The sequence below is a fragment of the Pleurodeles waltl genome, chromosome 5, assembly GCF_031143425.1.
Source record: "Pleurodeles waltl isolate 20211129_DDA chromosome 5, aPleWal1.hap1.20221129, whole genome shotgun sequence".
Taxonomy (NCBI): domain Eukaryota; kingdom Metazoa; phylum Chordata; class Amphibia; order Caudata; family Salamandridae; genus Pleurodeles; species Pleurodeles waltl.
In genome coordinates this window covers 1,271,912,290-1,271,929,975 of record NC_090444.1, presented here as the reverse complement: position 1 = coordinate 1,271,929,975, position 17,686 = coordinate 1,271,912,290, and the positions used below count along the sequence as shown (strand labels likewise).

Below are 17,686 nucleotides of genomic sequence, written 5' to 3'. Positions count from 1 at the left end.
AGGCTCGTTAGAGGATAATGTCTCTTGGAGTCTAAAAGGGGTTGAACATGACCAACATGTTTCTGCCCTCACTAAGTGCTGGTGGGTCAGGGGCATTCGTCAGGGTCGGAGCACCTGTAATGAGTACGGTGCTCAAAGTGAAAGTGTGTGTCCTACCTGAACAGGTAGTTCACGGTGGGGTAGGCCTATAGTAAATGATAAATAAATCACAATTAATTCAGAGTGACAGAGAGGTGGCAAACCACAGCACACGACACAGCAATCAGTGAGAAAATGAAAAAATGCACTCACACATGCATGCAATTGTGACTTACCCCGGAGCTGGGGGCGTATTGCCTCTGGTCTGGCTAGAACTGGGGGGGGGGGTTTCCCTTGTAGACACACTCTGAGGAGATTAAGGGTTTAGCAAGAGGGGGCAAGGAGAAGAAAGAGAGCTAAGGACGCATAGTGTGCTAGCAGAAAGGAGGAAACTGCGCAGGGTGCGCTACAGCCAGGGGGAGGCCAATAGGGCAGGTTAGTGAGGTAAGGAAAGGGCAAGGGGTGAAAAGATAAAGAGAAAGATCTAGGTACAGAGAGAGAGAGCAGGAATGTCACAGTGAAAAAAAGAAAAAGAAAAAGAAGAAGGAAGAAAAGGAAAAAAGGAAAAAGAAAGAAAGCAGAGGAAATACAGATAGAAGAGGCTACCAGAAGGATGACCGGTAGCAATGAAAGGAAAAGAAAAAGAAGATGAAGATTTCACGGGCCAAATTAGCCCACACTTACCACGCCAAAGGGAATACCATGGGGGGTACCTACGTGCCGGAGCCAGGCCGCTCTGGTACTGTCTGACCGACTTGCCAGGTCTTTATGAGGAGCTCAAGCCAATCGACGCGGAGCTGCCGAGGTCAGGGGCGGTGCCCGGTAGTTACACTCAGGTGTGCTGCGCGTCGAAGAACCCAGTGCGTCGGGAAAAGCCGCGCCCCCTCGGGGGCTGTGCGGGGTGCGGAGCCTCAGGGGCCCCGATTGGTCTAAGTAAAGCGCACCACCCCGCGGGGGCACCCAGATACGGGGCCCCGCGGGGAGCGTCGCGTATGGTGACAGTGAGGAGGAACAGGACGCCCCGCCCGCGGCGCGGCTAGCGCGCACGGGCGACCGTCCTGCAGTGACGCGTCTCGCAATGCGCGGCGCGCCACTGGACCCGTGGGACTCTGGGGAAGTGAGTCCCACGGGGGGAACGGGCCTGGTCGCCCAAGGAGGGCGACCAGGAGAAAAAAAAAAAGGAGAGAAAAAGAACGGGAAGGGGGAAAGAAAGGGGGGGGGGAACAGGGGAAGAAGGGGAACACTAAAGAGGGGGGCAAAACAATAAAAAAGAGGAAGGGAGAGAAAGAGGAGAAGAAGGGAGACTGGCAATGCGGGACTTTCTATCAAACCAGCCGACAAGGGCGGGGCTATAGTAATAATGCCCACAGTGATGTACAATTCTGAATGCCTACGCCTACTAAATAATGACCATCACTACAAGAGACTATCAAGGGACCCAACAGAAGAGGTCAGGGAAGAGATCACTTTCCTTGTAGACCAGGGCATGAGCAATGGTTGGATCACCAAACATGAGGCCTCCTTCCTCACTCAACCTGATCCAAAAACTCAGTATTTCTATATTCTGCCCAAAATCCACAAGGACAAGCATCCCCCCCCGGGGAGACCAATTGTTTCCGGGATTGGTTCTTTGCTGGAACCTCTGTCGCAATTCTGCGACTGGTTTCTTCAACCTTTCGTGAAACAAATTCCCACCTACCTAAAAGACACAACAGACGTGCTCTCCCTTTTAAACACCTTAGAATTTGACAAAGATAGCGAACATCTCATGACATTGGATGTGGAGTCGCTATACACCAATATTCCACAAGAAGCAACTCTCGAAGTGGTCAGCGATCTATTAAATAAGGGCATCTGGAATTACATCACCCCTCCAGAATTCATCCTGGATTTAGCCCATTTAGCTCTCACCAGAAATTTCTTTGAGTTCGACAAGAACTTCTTCTTACAGATCCAGGGCACCTCAATGGGGAGCACCTTTGCACCCAGCCTGGCATGCCTATACGTGGATCACTTCGAGAAAACAATGGTACTTACTGAAGAAAACCCATATATCAACCATATCAGGTTATGGAAAAGATATATCGATGACATCCTGATTATCTGGAGAGGTACAAGGGAAGAAGCAACCATCTTCATCACGTGGCTTAACACCCTTAATCCCTTTCTAAGATTCACAGCCACAGTAGGCAACCCGGCAGTCTCCTTTCTCGACCTACTAATAACTGAGAGAAATGGCTCCCTTATAACAGAAGTGTATTACAAGCCCACTGATAGGAACACTCTCCTCCAGTTTCAGAGCTTTCATCCACGCTCCCTCAGGGAAAACCTCCCAGTGGGGCAATACCTCCGCCTTAGACGGAACTGTACGGAACTAACGGACTACAAAAAGCATGCTCAGCTACTTAGTGGCAAGCTTCGAGCAAGAGGATACCCGGATCACCTATTGAGGAGAGCAGATAAACGGGCCCGTGTGAGCCCCAGAGAGACTCTACTGCACCCAAGCAGTCGAAGCAGTAAGGGGAACCCCTTGATCTGTGTGACCACATTCAACCCAGCGTCCAACATGATCAAAAAGATAATAAATGAAGACTGGAAAATCCTCACCTCTGGTGGTCTCCCTTTTGAGATCCCCATGAATGCCTACAGAAAGGCAAAAAGCATCCGGGATATGATCGTGCACACCCGCCCTCGGATAAATCCCACCACAAGCAGACAGAAGACCCTCTGGGACCTTCCCCCTCCCAAAGGACATTACCCTTGCGGCAATTGCAGTGTTTGCACCTTTACTAAGAAAACCCTCACACTTGACTTGGGATTACAAACACCCTGGGAGCTTAGGCAACTAACGAACTGCAACAGTAAAAATGTGGTGTATATGATCACATGTCCTTGTGACAAGCAATACATTGGGATGACGACACGAAGAGTGGGCACACGCATCTGCGAGCATAGAAGCACCATCCGGTGCAAAAGAGATGCCACAAGACTCACAGAGCACTATATCTCCAGCAATCACCATCCTGATGATATGCAGTGGGTGGTACTGGATCAACTTAAATCCACAGCAATCAATGCCAAACACAAGCTCCTAATGTATGAACAGAGATGGATTTGGAGGCTGCGAACAGACACCCTAGGACTGAATGACAATATTCAATGGTCAGCTCTATGCTGATGACTTAAAATACCAAAAATGAGACCTCTGTTCTATGACAACCCAACTAGAATCATAACTAGTATTAGATAACTTGACTGACATTCCTCGAGCCCTGCTTATCCCCATTGCGGGACCTATTAATTTTCATACTTGTGCATCATAACCTTACCTGACCTACCAGAGCAGTTCCCCCCACCCCTAGTAGACCAGCCATTGTCGTTCTTTTACCCTCCCTTTCCCCCCCCCCCGGGTTTTTTCTCCCCCCTCCTTTTCTTTCTTTTCTATTTTCTAAACATCATCTGGATTCCCCCCACTCCCCGCCCCTGGGGTTTGTCTCCCTCCTTTCTTTCCATATTTTTCTTCCTCTTCTTTCCCCCTCCTTTCCCCCCCCCTCGTCTTATCCTTCCTGCCTTCTCTGTCCATAACCTCCTCTCCCCTTCCCTGCTTTAAAGCCCCCCTTTTTAAAATAATTTCCCCTTTTTTCTATTCATTTCATCTCCCTCGGTCTTTCTTTCCCTTCTTCTTCCCAGGCTTTCCTTTTTTTCCCCCCCTTTTTCCCCCCCCCCTACTTTCTCCTCTCTTTCTTTCCTTTTTTTCTATTCATTTCATCTCCCTCGGTCTTTCTTTCCCTTTTTCTTCCCAGGCTTTCCTTGTTTCCCCCCCTTCTTTCCCCCCCCCTCCACTTTCTCTTCTCTTTCTTTCTTTCTTTCTTCCCCCCTACCCATCTGCTCTCTTCCCCTTCGTCCTCTCCTTTACCCCGTCTTTCTATTTTAGCCCCAGCGCTGTTCCCCGCCCTTAGTCCCGCATTGCCAGTCTCCCTTCTTCTCCTCTTTCTCTCCCTTCCTCTTTTTTATTGTTTTGCCCCCCCTCTTTAGTGTTCCCCCTCTTCCCCTGTTTCCCCCCCTCCTTTCTTTCCCCCTGCCCGTTCTTTTTCTCTCCTTTTTTTCTCCTGGTCGCCCTCCTTGCCCGTTCCCCCCGTGGGACTCACTTCCCCAGAGTCCCACGGGTCCAGTGGCGCGCCGCGCATTGCAAGACGCGTCACTGCAGGACGGTCGCCCGTGCGCGCTAGCCGCGCCGCGGGCGGGGCGTCCTGTTCCTCCTCACTGTCACCACCCGTATCCGGGTGCCCCCGCGGGGTGGTGCGCTTTACTTAGACCAATCGGGGCCCCAGAGGCTCCGCACCCCGCACAGCCCCCGAGGGGGCGCGGCTTTACCCGACGCACTGGGTTCTTCGACGCGCAGCACACCTGAGTGTAACTACCGGGCACCGCCCCTGACCTCTGCAGCTCCGCGTCGATTGGTTTGAGCTCCTCATAAAGACCTGGCAAGTCGGTCAGACAGTACCAGAGCGGCCTGGCTCCGGCACGTAGGTACCCCCCATGGTATTCCCTTTGGCGTGGTAAGTGTGGGCTAATTTGGCCCGTGAAATCTTCATCTTCTTTTTCTTTTCCTTTCATTGCTACCGGTCATCCTTCTGGTAGCCTCTTCTATCTGTATTTCCTCTGCTTTCTTTCTTTTTCCTTTTTTCCTTTTCTTCCTTCTTCTTTTTCTTTTTCTTTTTTTCACTGTGACATTCCTGCTCTCTCTCTCTCTCTGTACCTAGATCTTTCTCTTTATCTTTTCACCCCTTGCCCTTTCCTTACCTCACTAACCTGCCCTATTGGCCTCCCCCTGGCTGTAGCGCACCCTGCGCAGTTTCCTCCTTTCTGCTAGCACACTATGCGTCCTTAGCTCTCTTTCTTCTCCTTGCCCCCTCTTGCTAAACCCTTAATCTCCTCAGAGTGTGACTACAAGGGAAACCCCCCCCCCGGTTCTAGCCAGACCAGAGGCAATACGCCCCCAGCTCCGGGGTAAGTCACAATTGCATGCATGTGTGAGTGCATTTTTTCATTTTCTCACTGATTGCTGTGTCGTGTGCTGTGGTTTGCCACCTCTCTGTCACTCTGAATTAATTGTGATTTATTTATCATTTACTATAGGCCTACCCCACCGTGAACTACCTGTTCAGATAGGACACACACTTTCACTTTGAGCACCTTACTCATTACAGGTGCTCCGACCCTGAGGAATGCCCCTGACCCACCAGCACTTAGTGAGGGCAGAAACATGTTGGTCATGTTCAACCCCTTTTAGACTCCAAGAGACATTATCCTCTAACAAGCCTTCCCCCTTAGTTTTAGTCTTACCAACATGCACCACCATTAAAACTAACAAGAGCCACCGGTGACATGTTAGGTAATTTTATTATTCACCCCCTCTGGATCACTGTAACTATCCAGACAATTCAATTTCAGCACTCACTCTGGTTCTTTTAACCAGAGGTCGAGTCCGCCTGAATAGTATCATCTTACTTAGGTGGGGCTAGGTGGTCATATGATGAAGCAAGACACTATTATGTGTGTGAGACCACCTAGTCCGTAAAGGAAAATCCCCTGCTACTCCTGTAGGGCAACACAGCACCCCCTATCAAGCAACCTAATGCAACCAGGAACTTGTTAAAGACTAACCCAGTCTTACCCCCTGTTCCTACTACCCCACACCTTTTGTGATTACTTAGTTTCTTTTGGGAGGCGGTGTGGGTTAGCCTTGCTTCCCTTGCTCTCTTTCTGTGTATTTGTAGCTTTTGTAACTAACAGATGCACCTCTACGATTCATTAAGGCCTAAAATGTCTATGTTTGTCATTCAAGATGCGATATTCACAACTTCTACTTGAGGGCTGACTTAAATGAAACATTTTGTTAGTATGCTTTAACGTAACTGTCTGCAATCATTTTGTTAGAACGCTTTAACGTAAGTGCCTGGAATGCATGCTGTACTGAAAACATGTATCCTTTGAAATGCGGTCTGGGAAAAGAAATGCAACACTATATATCAGTATACTTTTATTTGTGGGCTAACTACATTTTGAAAAATGTTTATGTTTTTCACAGCCCGGGCACCTCAAGAGCCAACTGTGGAGTTGTTTTGCACAAGAAACTATGTACTAATATGAGTGGAAGATGATTTGAGACTGGCTTAAATTTCTAACATGAGCCATTTCTGTGGAGTTGGACTGATCCTACTTAAACCACAAGTCAAGGCACCAGCTTTGTCATCATATAGCATCTTGTTTCATTTTTAAAAGAGTACAAAATACCTTTTGTATTGCCCCATAATAAACAAATGATTCTACTACTGAATATTGAGGCTAAGAATATTCAGGTGCAAGAATATTGTAGACAAAATATCAAAGACTAAATACTGAAAAAATAAGTGCACATGAGGAAGCATAGATGTACAATTCCTAATATATATATAACTATATAGTAATATATTAATATATAGTAATATATATATATATATATATATATATATATATATATATATATATATATATATATATATATTCATGGTACACAGATGTGGACTTGTGTATAGAAAATCTATACTTACCATTTCATCCTTTGGATTCAATAATTTGCCCACGATATTTGTACACCTCGCTATTCTAGCTCCGTTATTCACGGGGCAAATCAGAATCTGAGCACCAAGATAGTTGTATCTCTCATGTGTCACAGAAGTGCTCCCGTGTGAAACATGGACGTATGTTCTTGAGGAACACCAAGCGTACAACTCGATTGGGTACAATTCAGAAAGGCTGCACACTACGTCACTTTTAAGGGTACAATGGCACAACATGTAATATTTTCAGATAATAAAAAACATGTGGCAGTTGTAAAGAAGTAAACTGAGAATGAACAGTTAACAAAGAACACAAATACGAAAGTTTGTGATTGAACGTTTATTGGAATAAAAAAGTGTTTTGAAGTAATTCTGCAAATGTGTACTCATATGCACATGCATATGCACAGTTAACTATTCAAATATGTTTGGGGCAACAATTGTACAAAATATGTCCCACAAAATTGTTTCTGTGCCTGACAACATATATTACTTTAGACCACCTTATTTCACCCTTTGGAAAAATCCAATATAACGTATTTGGCGCCCCCCACACCCTCCAATCTACCTTTGGAGAAACAAATGCAAAGGTCGAATGCCTACTCGATCAATATATCGATTTGTTGAAGGAATAGTCTGCGAACATGGCCCCACTTCTCATCTTCCCTTTCTTTTTTAAGCAGTGCTTATCTCTAATGGAAAAAAGCTGTTCGAACCCCGTCGTTCCGCAGCAGGGTTTGCTCGTACTTTAGCATAAAAGTTTGCAGAAGATTCACTCTAACCCGCCCCATTCAAGTCCTCCCTGAAGCAGAGTCCTCCCGCCCCCAGTGCTACGGGTGCGCTCCTCCGCCTCGGTCGTTATCCTTACGCTCCGCGTACACCAGGTGCTCTGAAACCGTCCAGCTCCGGGCGTCCCCGGTAGTGAAAGGTGACTGGGCCAGTATAAAGCGGTGCGGCGAATACCACTGTGAAGCCTGGGCTCGGGACGGGGCAGCGCTTGCAGCCTTTTATATGTGACTCCGGCATTCCCGGTCCGCCTGCTCCACAGACAGGCAGCACAAAACTTGGACGGACGCCGCACGAGTCTCTAGACCCGGGAGCTTGCAACGCCCACCCACTATTGGCCCGTGTCGGGAGCCGCGCCTCCTGTCAGAGAGCACCGCCCACAGGCCCCCATCTGGCTTGCCATTGGCCAGTAGTCGCTGCCAGTCTCGCTGACGGACTGGCGGGGGTGCTCATTGATATTGTCGGAGTGTGGCGACGGGACCCAAGCTGCAGTCGCGGGCAATCCGCATACCTCTCCGGTAGCTCAGTGGAGGGAGCGTCTCACAGGACCACCAAGTGGGGGACCCTCTCCTAGGACCGGAGAGCGAGAGGGACCTCTCGCAGCAGTACCGGACCGGGGCAGTCTACCCCATGACCTGAGGGTGGTGGGAGCTCTCGTTGGACTTAAGAAAGGGGGGGCCTCCATGGACATGACGACGAAGCACAGGGGCTGAGTGAGCATCGTCCTGCAGACCCCTACACAGCACAGGTTACTAAGGCCCCTTCACCATGGTCCCCCTCAGTGGGCAGCAGCCCTCCTGGATTGTCCTCTGCTCCCTCTGGATATTTGCACACACCGTAGAGGCGCAGTCCGCGAAAGAAGGTAAGGCCTCCTGATGGGCACGGGCAAACTTTGTGCCCCCTGTGCCACCTTTTGTGCTCACACCAGTCAGAATTTCAGCCCAGCTCCGGACTGATGGGGACAACCTGTTCTGACAAACCTTATCCATAGGAAAGATCACCCTTAACAGTGAATAACGCTGTGATAAATGGTTTCTTCGGGGAAAACGAATATGGGAACGAACAGAAACGTGGGGGTGCTGGTGTTGTGGGCTTACTTATGGGATGGTCAGTTGCAATTGTAAAATAAAGGCACGCGCTAGGGCCCAGGTTAAAGGTTGCGTGACACCAACATGAACATTCTATACGTAAAACAGTCCTGCAGTGTTTACTTTTGGTACGTGACAGTGCACTTTGTAAACAGAAATGCACGAACGACCCCCACATTACCTATTGTAAATAGAAAGCTGCAAACCATTTGGACCATCTGGACAACGGAGTGATAACGATGCGTCTCAATGCAACAGAAATAACAGTCATTCATAAAACCAAAAATAAAATCGAACATATTAGCTAGTTTAAACACTGTATGGGAGCCGCGTGAAGAAGTTAGGGATGCCTCGTGTGTGTTCGGATGCAGCATCCCTCTGCTATGCTCGCGCCCGCCTCTGACCCAGAAGGGAAAGTACCGTCCTGCGCGTGCGGTCAAAAACCAACAGAGCGCCTTCTCTTAAGAGGGAGATCAGAAAAGGAAAGGGCTGATCTCGCATAGAAGACATCAGAAAATTCTCTAATTCCCAGCTGCTGCTGCTATTCGGAAAATCTATTTAATGCACATCAGTGGCGGTTTCTGTGTCAGCGCTCACTAACAAGTCGACTCTTGTCAGGTGGTGGGACAGGCGATAGATGGAAGTCCCTTTTTTGAGACCAAACTTGATCAGGCTGGTAATAATGCGGTGAAGTTACTTAGTAAATGCATGCGCAGACCGCATAGTGGATGGTGATCAGCGTTACAGGCTCTGTTGCTGTCTTTGCGGTCAGAATCTCTCCCGGCCGGCTATGTTCGTATCCCGCCGTCTGTGTCAGGCCGTTTCGGTGAATCCTGCAGTTTTGGTTGGGCAGTGTGTCGAGTGTGTGTTTTTGGTCTGCACTGCATGCTGGATTACGTGACCAGGGTCTGCGCGCTAGGAAAAGACAGTCTAAGCGCTGTGTGCTGAGCACCAGACACTCTGTGCTATGGTCTGTGTGTCCTATACTTTATATTGTACCCTGGAGTGTGTATGAGGCAGTGTGTCTCGACTGCAGTTTATCCTGGGCAGTAACGTTTTGAGCTGTGTGTGCATTGTACAGTCCATGGCGGGCTGTGTGTGCATAATGTACTGCTTGCTTCACACGTTATGCACTGTGTTGAGCTGTTTGCGTGAACTGTGCACTCCTTACTGAGTAGTATGAGCCGAGCATAAGCTGTGAGTCCTACATCGTGTACATCAGTATGTTCACGCCATGCACTCCCTTCTAGGCTATTATGCATTCTATGAAGGGCTGCATGTTCCACTGCGTTCTGTGCGTCACTGTATATGTATCCTGGGCTCTTTGCTGGTCCCATACATCCTGCTGTCTGTGATGATCCGTGTGGGGTCACCCTGCAATGTTTATGGAGGATGTGAGCCTTGCGGGGGCCGTATCTGCATCCTGCAAAGTGGTACGTGTGCATCTGACGCTCTGTTTTGTGGAATTTGTGCGTGTGGTGCATACATTCTGTACCAGGCTGTGTGTGCACTGTTTACTAGTCTGAGTATGTATCCTGAATTTTAAAGTTGTCTGTGCATGCATCATGGACTGTGTATTGGGCTGGGCGTGCATTATGCACAGTGTAAAGGACTGTATGTTCACCCTGCACTGTTTACTTGTCTGTGCATTTATGCTGAATTCGGTAGTGGTCTGTGAGGGAATCATGCACTCGACACTGTTGTGTGTGTGTTCTGCAGTCTGTACTGAGCTGTGTGTGTGTGTGCATCGTGCACTCTGTGGTCGGCTGAATGTGCAGCAGCTTGCATTCTGCACTGGGCCGTGGGTTCAGCCTGCACTCTGAACCTGGCTGGATGGCCGCTGCTCCGGAGTCACTAGCGCACCCCAGAAGGCGTGCTAAAGGATTCCTAGAGACAACAGCTAGGCCGTGACCCCATGAGTGAACCGTAAACAGCAGGGGCCCTGGGTGCCTGCGCCTGTGCCGCTCTCCTAACCGACTGTGGTCTGGTCGGGAGAAGAGTAGAGTCACTGAAAGCAAGGATCTGAAGGGGAACACGGGTGATGTGAGGGAAGGGTTCTTCCCTAACGTTTTACATCAGTGCGCTCCAAGGGCGCAGCCTTTTTTCTATCACCCAGTGAGAAAAAGGGGAGCCGAGGCAAGTCCTGGGGTTTGCCTGGTGGTGGCTGTGGGATCCCCAGCCTTCAGTGTTTTTACGTGAGGTTCACGGTGTGTTTGACAGTTTGTAGGCGATGAATGCCACTTCACGCCAAGTCTCCTTCCTTATTCAGGTTGGACATCGTTCGATGCGTCCGTTTAGTTTTAGTTTATTTTTTTTCCTGAAAGCCACGTCCCCTCCTGCGGTCAGTGGCCCGGAGTCCGGGCTCCGTTTGCCGCACATCCCTGAGTGCTGCCGAGTACCGGTGCACCCCTCCCCTCTCCCGACGATCTTCAGAGATTGGCACTAAGATGTGAGGTGATAATTCAGCAACCGACGCTTGGAGGCGAGATGTAGCCGCGGATGAGCTCTCTCCGAAGCCCGGACTCGGCGCAGGGGGTCCGGGCCGGGGGCTCAGCGGCGGGTAGTCGGGAGTACGGAGCTGTGCTAGAGGGCTCCGACGGTTCGGGGGCATGCTGTGCAGTTACATAAGTAAAAGGAAAAAAAAAACACACTGTGACCTGTTCTTGAATTGTCATAGCCCTTCTTAAAGAAGGTAGACGGCATATACACCTCCTTTTTGAAATTCTAATTTCGTTCTGGCAGTTTTGGATCGTGCCACGGTAGGATCAAGCACTGTTCAACACAGGTGCGGGTCTTGGGGCGCCGCCGAGGGGATGACAGGTTTGGGGGGCCCTCGACATCTGACAAATTCGAAGCATCAACCTCTCCAGTGTCGTAGCAGTGCTAATGTCTGCCTTCTAACAGCACGCCTTGGCAGCACACTTACCATTTCCGCTGTCGCAGAAAAGCATTGTGCACAAAATATACAATCAGCAGCACTGACCTTTTTCAGAAATGAATACTTTTACCGGTCCAGTGCACTTAGAAAGGGGCCTTGCCTCAAATCGTGTAATGTTTCATCATTTTGATGTTAGGTGTTTCCAAATACACCTTTTACTGAGGCCCAGCAATCCTAGCTTGCCAAAGGTCTGTAAAATGCACAAACGCTTCCTCTGGCTCACATGGAAATTATGTAAAAACATTTTTTTCACTTTCAGAAAAATCACCAATTGCTATAAGAGAGACAACGGGGTGTCGCACAGAAGGACTGCACTGCCCCTTCAGATAGCTACAGCACGATAACTGTGAGGTGTTAGAAGTGCAGTGGTGCACTTCCGCGTTTCTCTGCAGTTAAGCTTGTGCTAGAATTGCAGCTGTTTCGAGAAACCCTTGTCTCGCGCAGTCTGTGCCCGCGCGCGCGCACGTACACACACACACACACACAACACACGAACGCACTGCTAGCCGTAGATGCACAGGATTTCAATCGATACGTGATTTGAATGCTGTTGTTTGTAATCATGCGTGAAGTGCTATCGACGACCAGAGGCCGTACATTACGTTTTTAAAGCGTGTTTTTGTAGCACAGTATCACATTGTGGCCTGTTTCAAATTCCTCCCACGGCATTAGTGTGTGTTTTGACCAACTGTGTGCCAAATGTCCCCTGTGTTTTTGGAAGCAACTCTTGTTTCACTATTTTATTGCATTTAAAACTCCTGTTAATTGTATATGTTTACAGTTTGACTGAGATACCCATGCAACCACATATTCTCAGTGTTTTAAAAATATCCTTGACTAACACTTCTCAGCTACCACCCACAAAGGCAATATAATGTTTGTAGGGAAATTGGATTTTATGTATAGTTGCAAAACATACCATCAAGCCACTAGAGAGGCAAATCGCATTTGAAGGTGTTCATTACAATTTTGTTCAAGATAGCGTGAAAAAAATTATAAAGAAACAAGGATTGACATTAATTTTGACAGTTAATTGAATGTGTAGCATGTAACTGAATAGTTATATAAAGAACGTTTCGCGTGCATTTGCTAATACTGATATATTTGTATCCATATATTTACTGTTTCTTAGTTACAGTTGTTCTCTGGTGCAGACAAAATACTGCCTGATTAGCGGTTTTAATATTTGTGCCACTTTTCTTAATCGTTTTGGTAAACGTGTCAACTTCTGACTTATTGTAGGTCCGTAGCAATGCCATTTTGTGTTAAGGCCGGATGGAAAGGCTACCTTGATTTTATTCATCTTTTTGTCTCTCATAGTTCTTTGTGCATTATCATTTATTATTATATATTATCAGTTATTTATGTCTGCCGTTTTTGAATTCAGGACTTTTGTGGTATCTGATGGCACGCCCTCACTGTACTTGCAGAACTCTAATATTTAATGCCTTCTCCCTGGAGAGGGTTCTTTTAAGTTTTGAAGGCGTCTTCTTTGCCCCATTGTGTCCCCATTGTGTCTGGTTGGTGCAGGAGAGGGTTCGTTGATGCGCAGTGTTCACTACTTCTTCTGTAGAACGTAAATAGCTTTTGGTGGTGAGGGTTGCCTTAGCTGAAAAGCTATAGAAAGGTCAGTGCTTTCTAGAAGGGCAGTGAAATCTTGGAGGAAGTAGGCATATCTGAATGCATTAGCCTGGTCTTTTGTGACATTTGTTGTGTTAAATATTTGCAGTGATAGCAGATGGCAGGGAATCTCCTCTGGGGCTAGAGATGTATTTCGGCGGCAGCGGACTGAGTGTAATCATCCGCATGCCAATGTAGTACAACCGAGAATGTTAAATGAGTGTTCATGTGCAGAGAAATGGAAGTTACTAGATGTTTTACTTAGAATGGCGCAGGTGCTGAAATCTAAGCATGTGTTTATGTATTTATTTGAACATAGTACAATATTTGAAACTGCAGGTAGGTTTCACACGAGGGTGTACATACGCACACTACCGATTCTCTCTCCCCTCTAACCCTCTCTCTGTCGCATACTGACTGAGGAACTCAACCTTTTGGATCCGTGTAAAATGCAGGGTGTTCAAGAGACTCCCAGAACTTGACCTTTAAGCACAGGGCAGATTAAGTGTAATTGTGCAATGTACGTGGAATGATAGCCTGAATCAAACCACGCACCCTCGGCCCTGACATGGGCTCTCAGTGGAGAGCATGAAAGTCTACAATCCCAGGTGTCGGCTCGAGGGCTTGATGTTCCAAGTAAATGTGGGCATACCCTTCAAATTCCTTGTGTGAAAGTGGCTTTTAGCTGCTCGCGGAGCAAACACAAAGATGTAGTTAGTGTTACACATCACTGAATAAAATTAACTCTGTTAGTGCCACGTAGATGTAGGCTCTTTCCATTGAAACACAATAATCCGCGGGATCATGTTTTTTTGGGGAGATTTCCTACACGCATCAATACTTTTATTTTGATAATCTGTTATTGCTGTTAGATATCAATTTTTGTGCATACCACTACATGTAATTCAGAACATATATTAAGAAGGACAGATGTAGCAGCTGTTGTTACAGAACAGTGAACCCACAGGGTTGACTCACAAACTCATTTATTAGCACGTAAAGCAGTAGTTCAAGAGTACTAATTCAGATACTTTGTGGACCAAAACTGAAATGTCCAGCTCCCTATTAGTCAAAGTGTAAAGAGGGCACCTTCCTTTCTATTTGTACTAACTGCATGCACATATTCTTTGAACATTCCGATTTGAATCCCATTTTGGGTGTTTTGGTATCAGGGCACAAGGGCATTTAAGAGTATGTGAATAGGTACTGGTGTAGTGCTTCACACAGTCACATATATCAACGTGAATAAATAGATTCTAATAATTTTAGCTCATTAAATCGCTTCGTCAAAGCAATGCTGGTTGAGAGGCCTCAGGTATGCTCTATCTGTGCTTTCATTTATAGCAATTTCTCTTTTATTTATGCAATAATTTGGGAAATGTCGACTACAGTGTGCACTCTTGAAACCTATTTTATGCAGGCTTGGTGTGCAATGAAAGGTTATTCACTAAAACTAATTATGTTGTTTGTAAACCTAGACCTAGATGGCACACTATGACACCCAACAGGAAGAGGAGAAGTCAGTTTCAACACTAAGCAAAAAGTCATGGAGGGTGTAGATAATTCACGAGTTTATTAAACACAAAGGTAGTGAATAAATGAAAAAAAATACTGACAAAGGCAAAAGAGAACAGTAGAGCAGATAAAGTTGGTTTAAATATGGAGACAAGAATAGCAGCGGTGTTGATAAGCTACCTTGCTTTAGTAAGGCTGCTTATCTTTATCGTAACTTTTGTTTGTTGTGCACACAATTCTATGCCAATTACTTACAAGGTTACTGAAAGTGTTTTGTCTTGTGTTATAGTTTTGTTGTGTTTGGAGATACATTAACAGCCTACCAAGCTTCATGTCAATGCATCTAAGTTATTGTTTCAATATTTATTGTTTTTAACATGTAGCGAATAACTGTATTACTAATATTCTCTTTTTGTTTGCAGTCATTCTTTTGGATTCGAAAGCACAACAGACAGACCTGGAATGGATCTCGTCTCCTCCCAATGGGGTAAGGTTCCTCATATACCAACCTTCCACCATTTCTTACCTACACTATCACTCAGTATTCTTTGTGCATCCTGCTTTATCAAATTGTAACCCTCTGAAAGAGTAACTGTTGTTAATAAAATAAATACAGGCTCTTTTCTTCCCATTGTCAGAGTGGCTACCTAGTAACTCAGGTTACAGCTCCCAAAGTCAAGCTAGCCACAGAAAGCATTTTTTGGCAACTCCCTACAACATCCTTATCGGCTATCTTCCATTGTGACTATGTAATCGCAGGTACCGAAGGCTTTCTGTTCTTTGAAGCATCACAATCGTAGAACTGGGGCCTGGGCAGTCAGTACGCTTCTCCAGTAGAAAGCTCAGATATGAAATCCTGATTTGAGGAATAGATGTTTTTTAGCATCTCCGATTGGGCATTTTGTTGTAGCCTTAATATAAATATTAGCAAGTGAAGCACAGTGGTACCATTTGTGCAATGTTTGTGTGTAGCTGAAGAGACTTTAGATGTTTCCTTTGATGAACGTTGCATACGCTAACGGTTAAGTCCTTCGTAATTCGAGTTGTTAAATAGACCATGCTAATTAAAAGGCCTTTCAACCATCTCCCATGTTACCTCACTGTACGAACACTTACCCAGAAGGTATACATATAGATAAACAGTACACATGCCACTGATGAAACATTATGCATATAGCAACACAGATTCCAATATATTGGCATTGGTAAGGAAGGGATAGATATTCTTAGATGTTTTTATGTAGTTTTCGTCCCAAAATATAGAGATATGGTTCTACTAGTGGAATTTATTTTCAGTATTTCCTTTATTAAAGAAGGTGCATTCTGACACCCACCAACATTAATATTATTAGTACATCATTAATGCATTTAAATATTTATGTGTACCTTCATTGCATATGTTGAGTACACCACTCCATCCATTTCTCTTTTATCATACTCAGGTGATAGTTTTTTGAATATCACAAAGTGAATCATATTTAGCTGCTACTCGGGGAAGTAAGCTGATGTGCACTCACCCTCCATTTAACTATGTACATCACACACACACATGCGCGTGCCCACACACACACACACACACACACACCATGTTTAGTTTCCACAGAGGTATCCTTTAGGCACATATAATATAAAAGCTTCAGTGCAGAGAGCAGATTGTCCATTCATAGTTAAAATAGTACTTGCATTACTAGAGCATGTGCTGTAATTTTGTTTTACTCTAGAAGTGTTTACTGGGTATATTCTTCAAATCGGAGCATTTAATATTCAGCCATGTGCAAATATTTAGTAGTGCAAGTATTTTTGTAATCTCTGTGACAGTGAATCGTGTGTAAAATGCATATTTTTCTTGGCATTTGTCCCTTTCCTAAAACTTCCAAGGAAGAGGGAATGTGCCAGGACATTTGAGAAATATACTTCACTTTCTCCCTTGCAAAATAGAGACCTTATTTGAAGTGCTTTCACATACTCCTTTCCTTTAGCTCTTAGAAATAAATAAATAATGTCATAATATTAGTAAAGGAACTAAGAAGATTACACTTTTATCGAGAGGTCTAGAATGTCATAATTAAAGAGCAACACACGTGAATTAAGGTAGACACCTACTTGTGTAATTGAAATAAATTGCTGATTACTTTGTGGATATTTTTCAGTGGGAAGAAATCAGTGGCTTGGATGAAAATTACACCCCGATACGAACCTACCAGGTATGCCAAGTCATGGAACCTAATCAGAACAACTGGCTACGGACTAACTGGATCTCAAAAGGCAACGCCCAAAGGATTTTTGTGGAACTCAAATTTACTTTAAGGGATTGCAACAGTCTCCCCGGGGTCTTGGGAAGCTGTAAAGAAACGTTTAATCTGTATTACTACGAAACTGACTACGACATCGGCAGGAACACGCGAGAAAACCAGTTCATCAAAATCGACACAATTGCTGCAGACGAGAGTTTCACACAGGGTGACCTCGGTGAGCGAAAAATGAAGCTTAATACCGAGGTGCGGGAGATTGGGCCATTGTCCAAAAAAGGATTCTATCTAGCCTTTCAAGACGTAGGGGCTTGCATTGCTTTGGTTTCTGTCAAAGTGTACTACAAGAAATGCTGGTCCATTATTGAGAACCTGGCCGTGTTCCCTGACACCGTTACGGGCTCCGAGTTTTCTTCCCTCGTTGAGGTGAGAGGGTCCTGTGTCAGCAGTGCAGAAGAAGAGGCCGAGAACTCTCCCAGGATGCACTGCAGCGCAGAGGGCGAATGGTTGGTGCCAATCGGAAAGTGCATCTGCAAAGCAGGCTACCAACAAAAAGGAGATACTTGTGATCGTGAGTATCAGACACTCCTTCTTTTTGCTATGAACACCTCTATCGCTGTAATTGTTTTAACTGTGCCTTCAGGGTGCTTTATACTCGTTGAGGGAAAGTGCATGCAGCGACCATTCACTTTAAAATAGTAAATTCTATGGTGTAAATAACACAAAAAAAACAATTACATTATTGTCAGTTGTGTTAACATGGCTTTTCAAGATATTTTAAATGCATAGGCAGGGCCCAGGACTAAATGC

General features: G+C 45.9%; 1 protein-coding gene across 3 annotated transcripts in view; it reads left to right on the top strand.

The window, feature by feature from the left end:
- The first annotated feature begins 7,506 nt into the window (after positions 1-7,506).
- Positions 7,507-17,686, top strand: part of EPHA7 (EPH receptor A7) — a 233,506-nt gene continuing 223,326 nt past the window's right edge. The window contains exons 1-3 of one of the 3 annotated variants that reach the window (XM_069235509.1): positions 7,507-8,328; positions 15,050-15,114; positions 16,778-17,447. In XM_069235509.1, the coding sequence (XP_069091610.1) occupies positions 8,235-8,328; positions 15,050-15,114; positions 16,778-17,447 (829 nt within the window). In that variant the 5' untranslated portion in view covers positions 7,507-8,234. The remainder of the gene's footprint in view (positions 8,329-15,049; positions 15,115-16,777; positions 17,448-17,686) is intronic. The other 2 variants (XM_069235510.1, XM_069235508.1) reach the window with 2 other exon arrangements.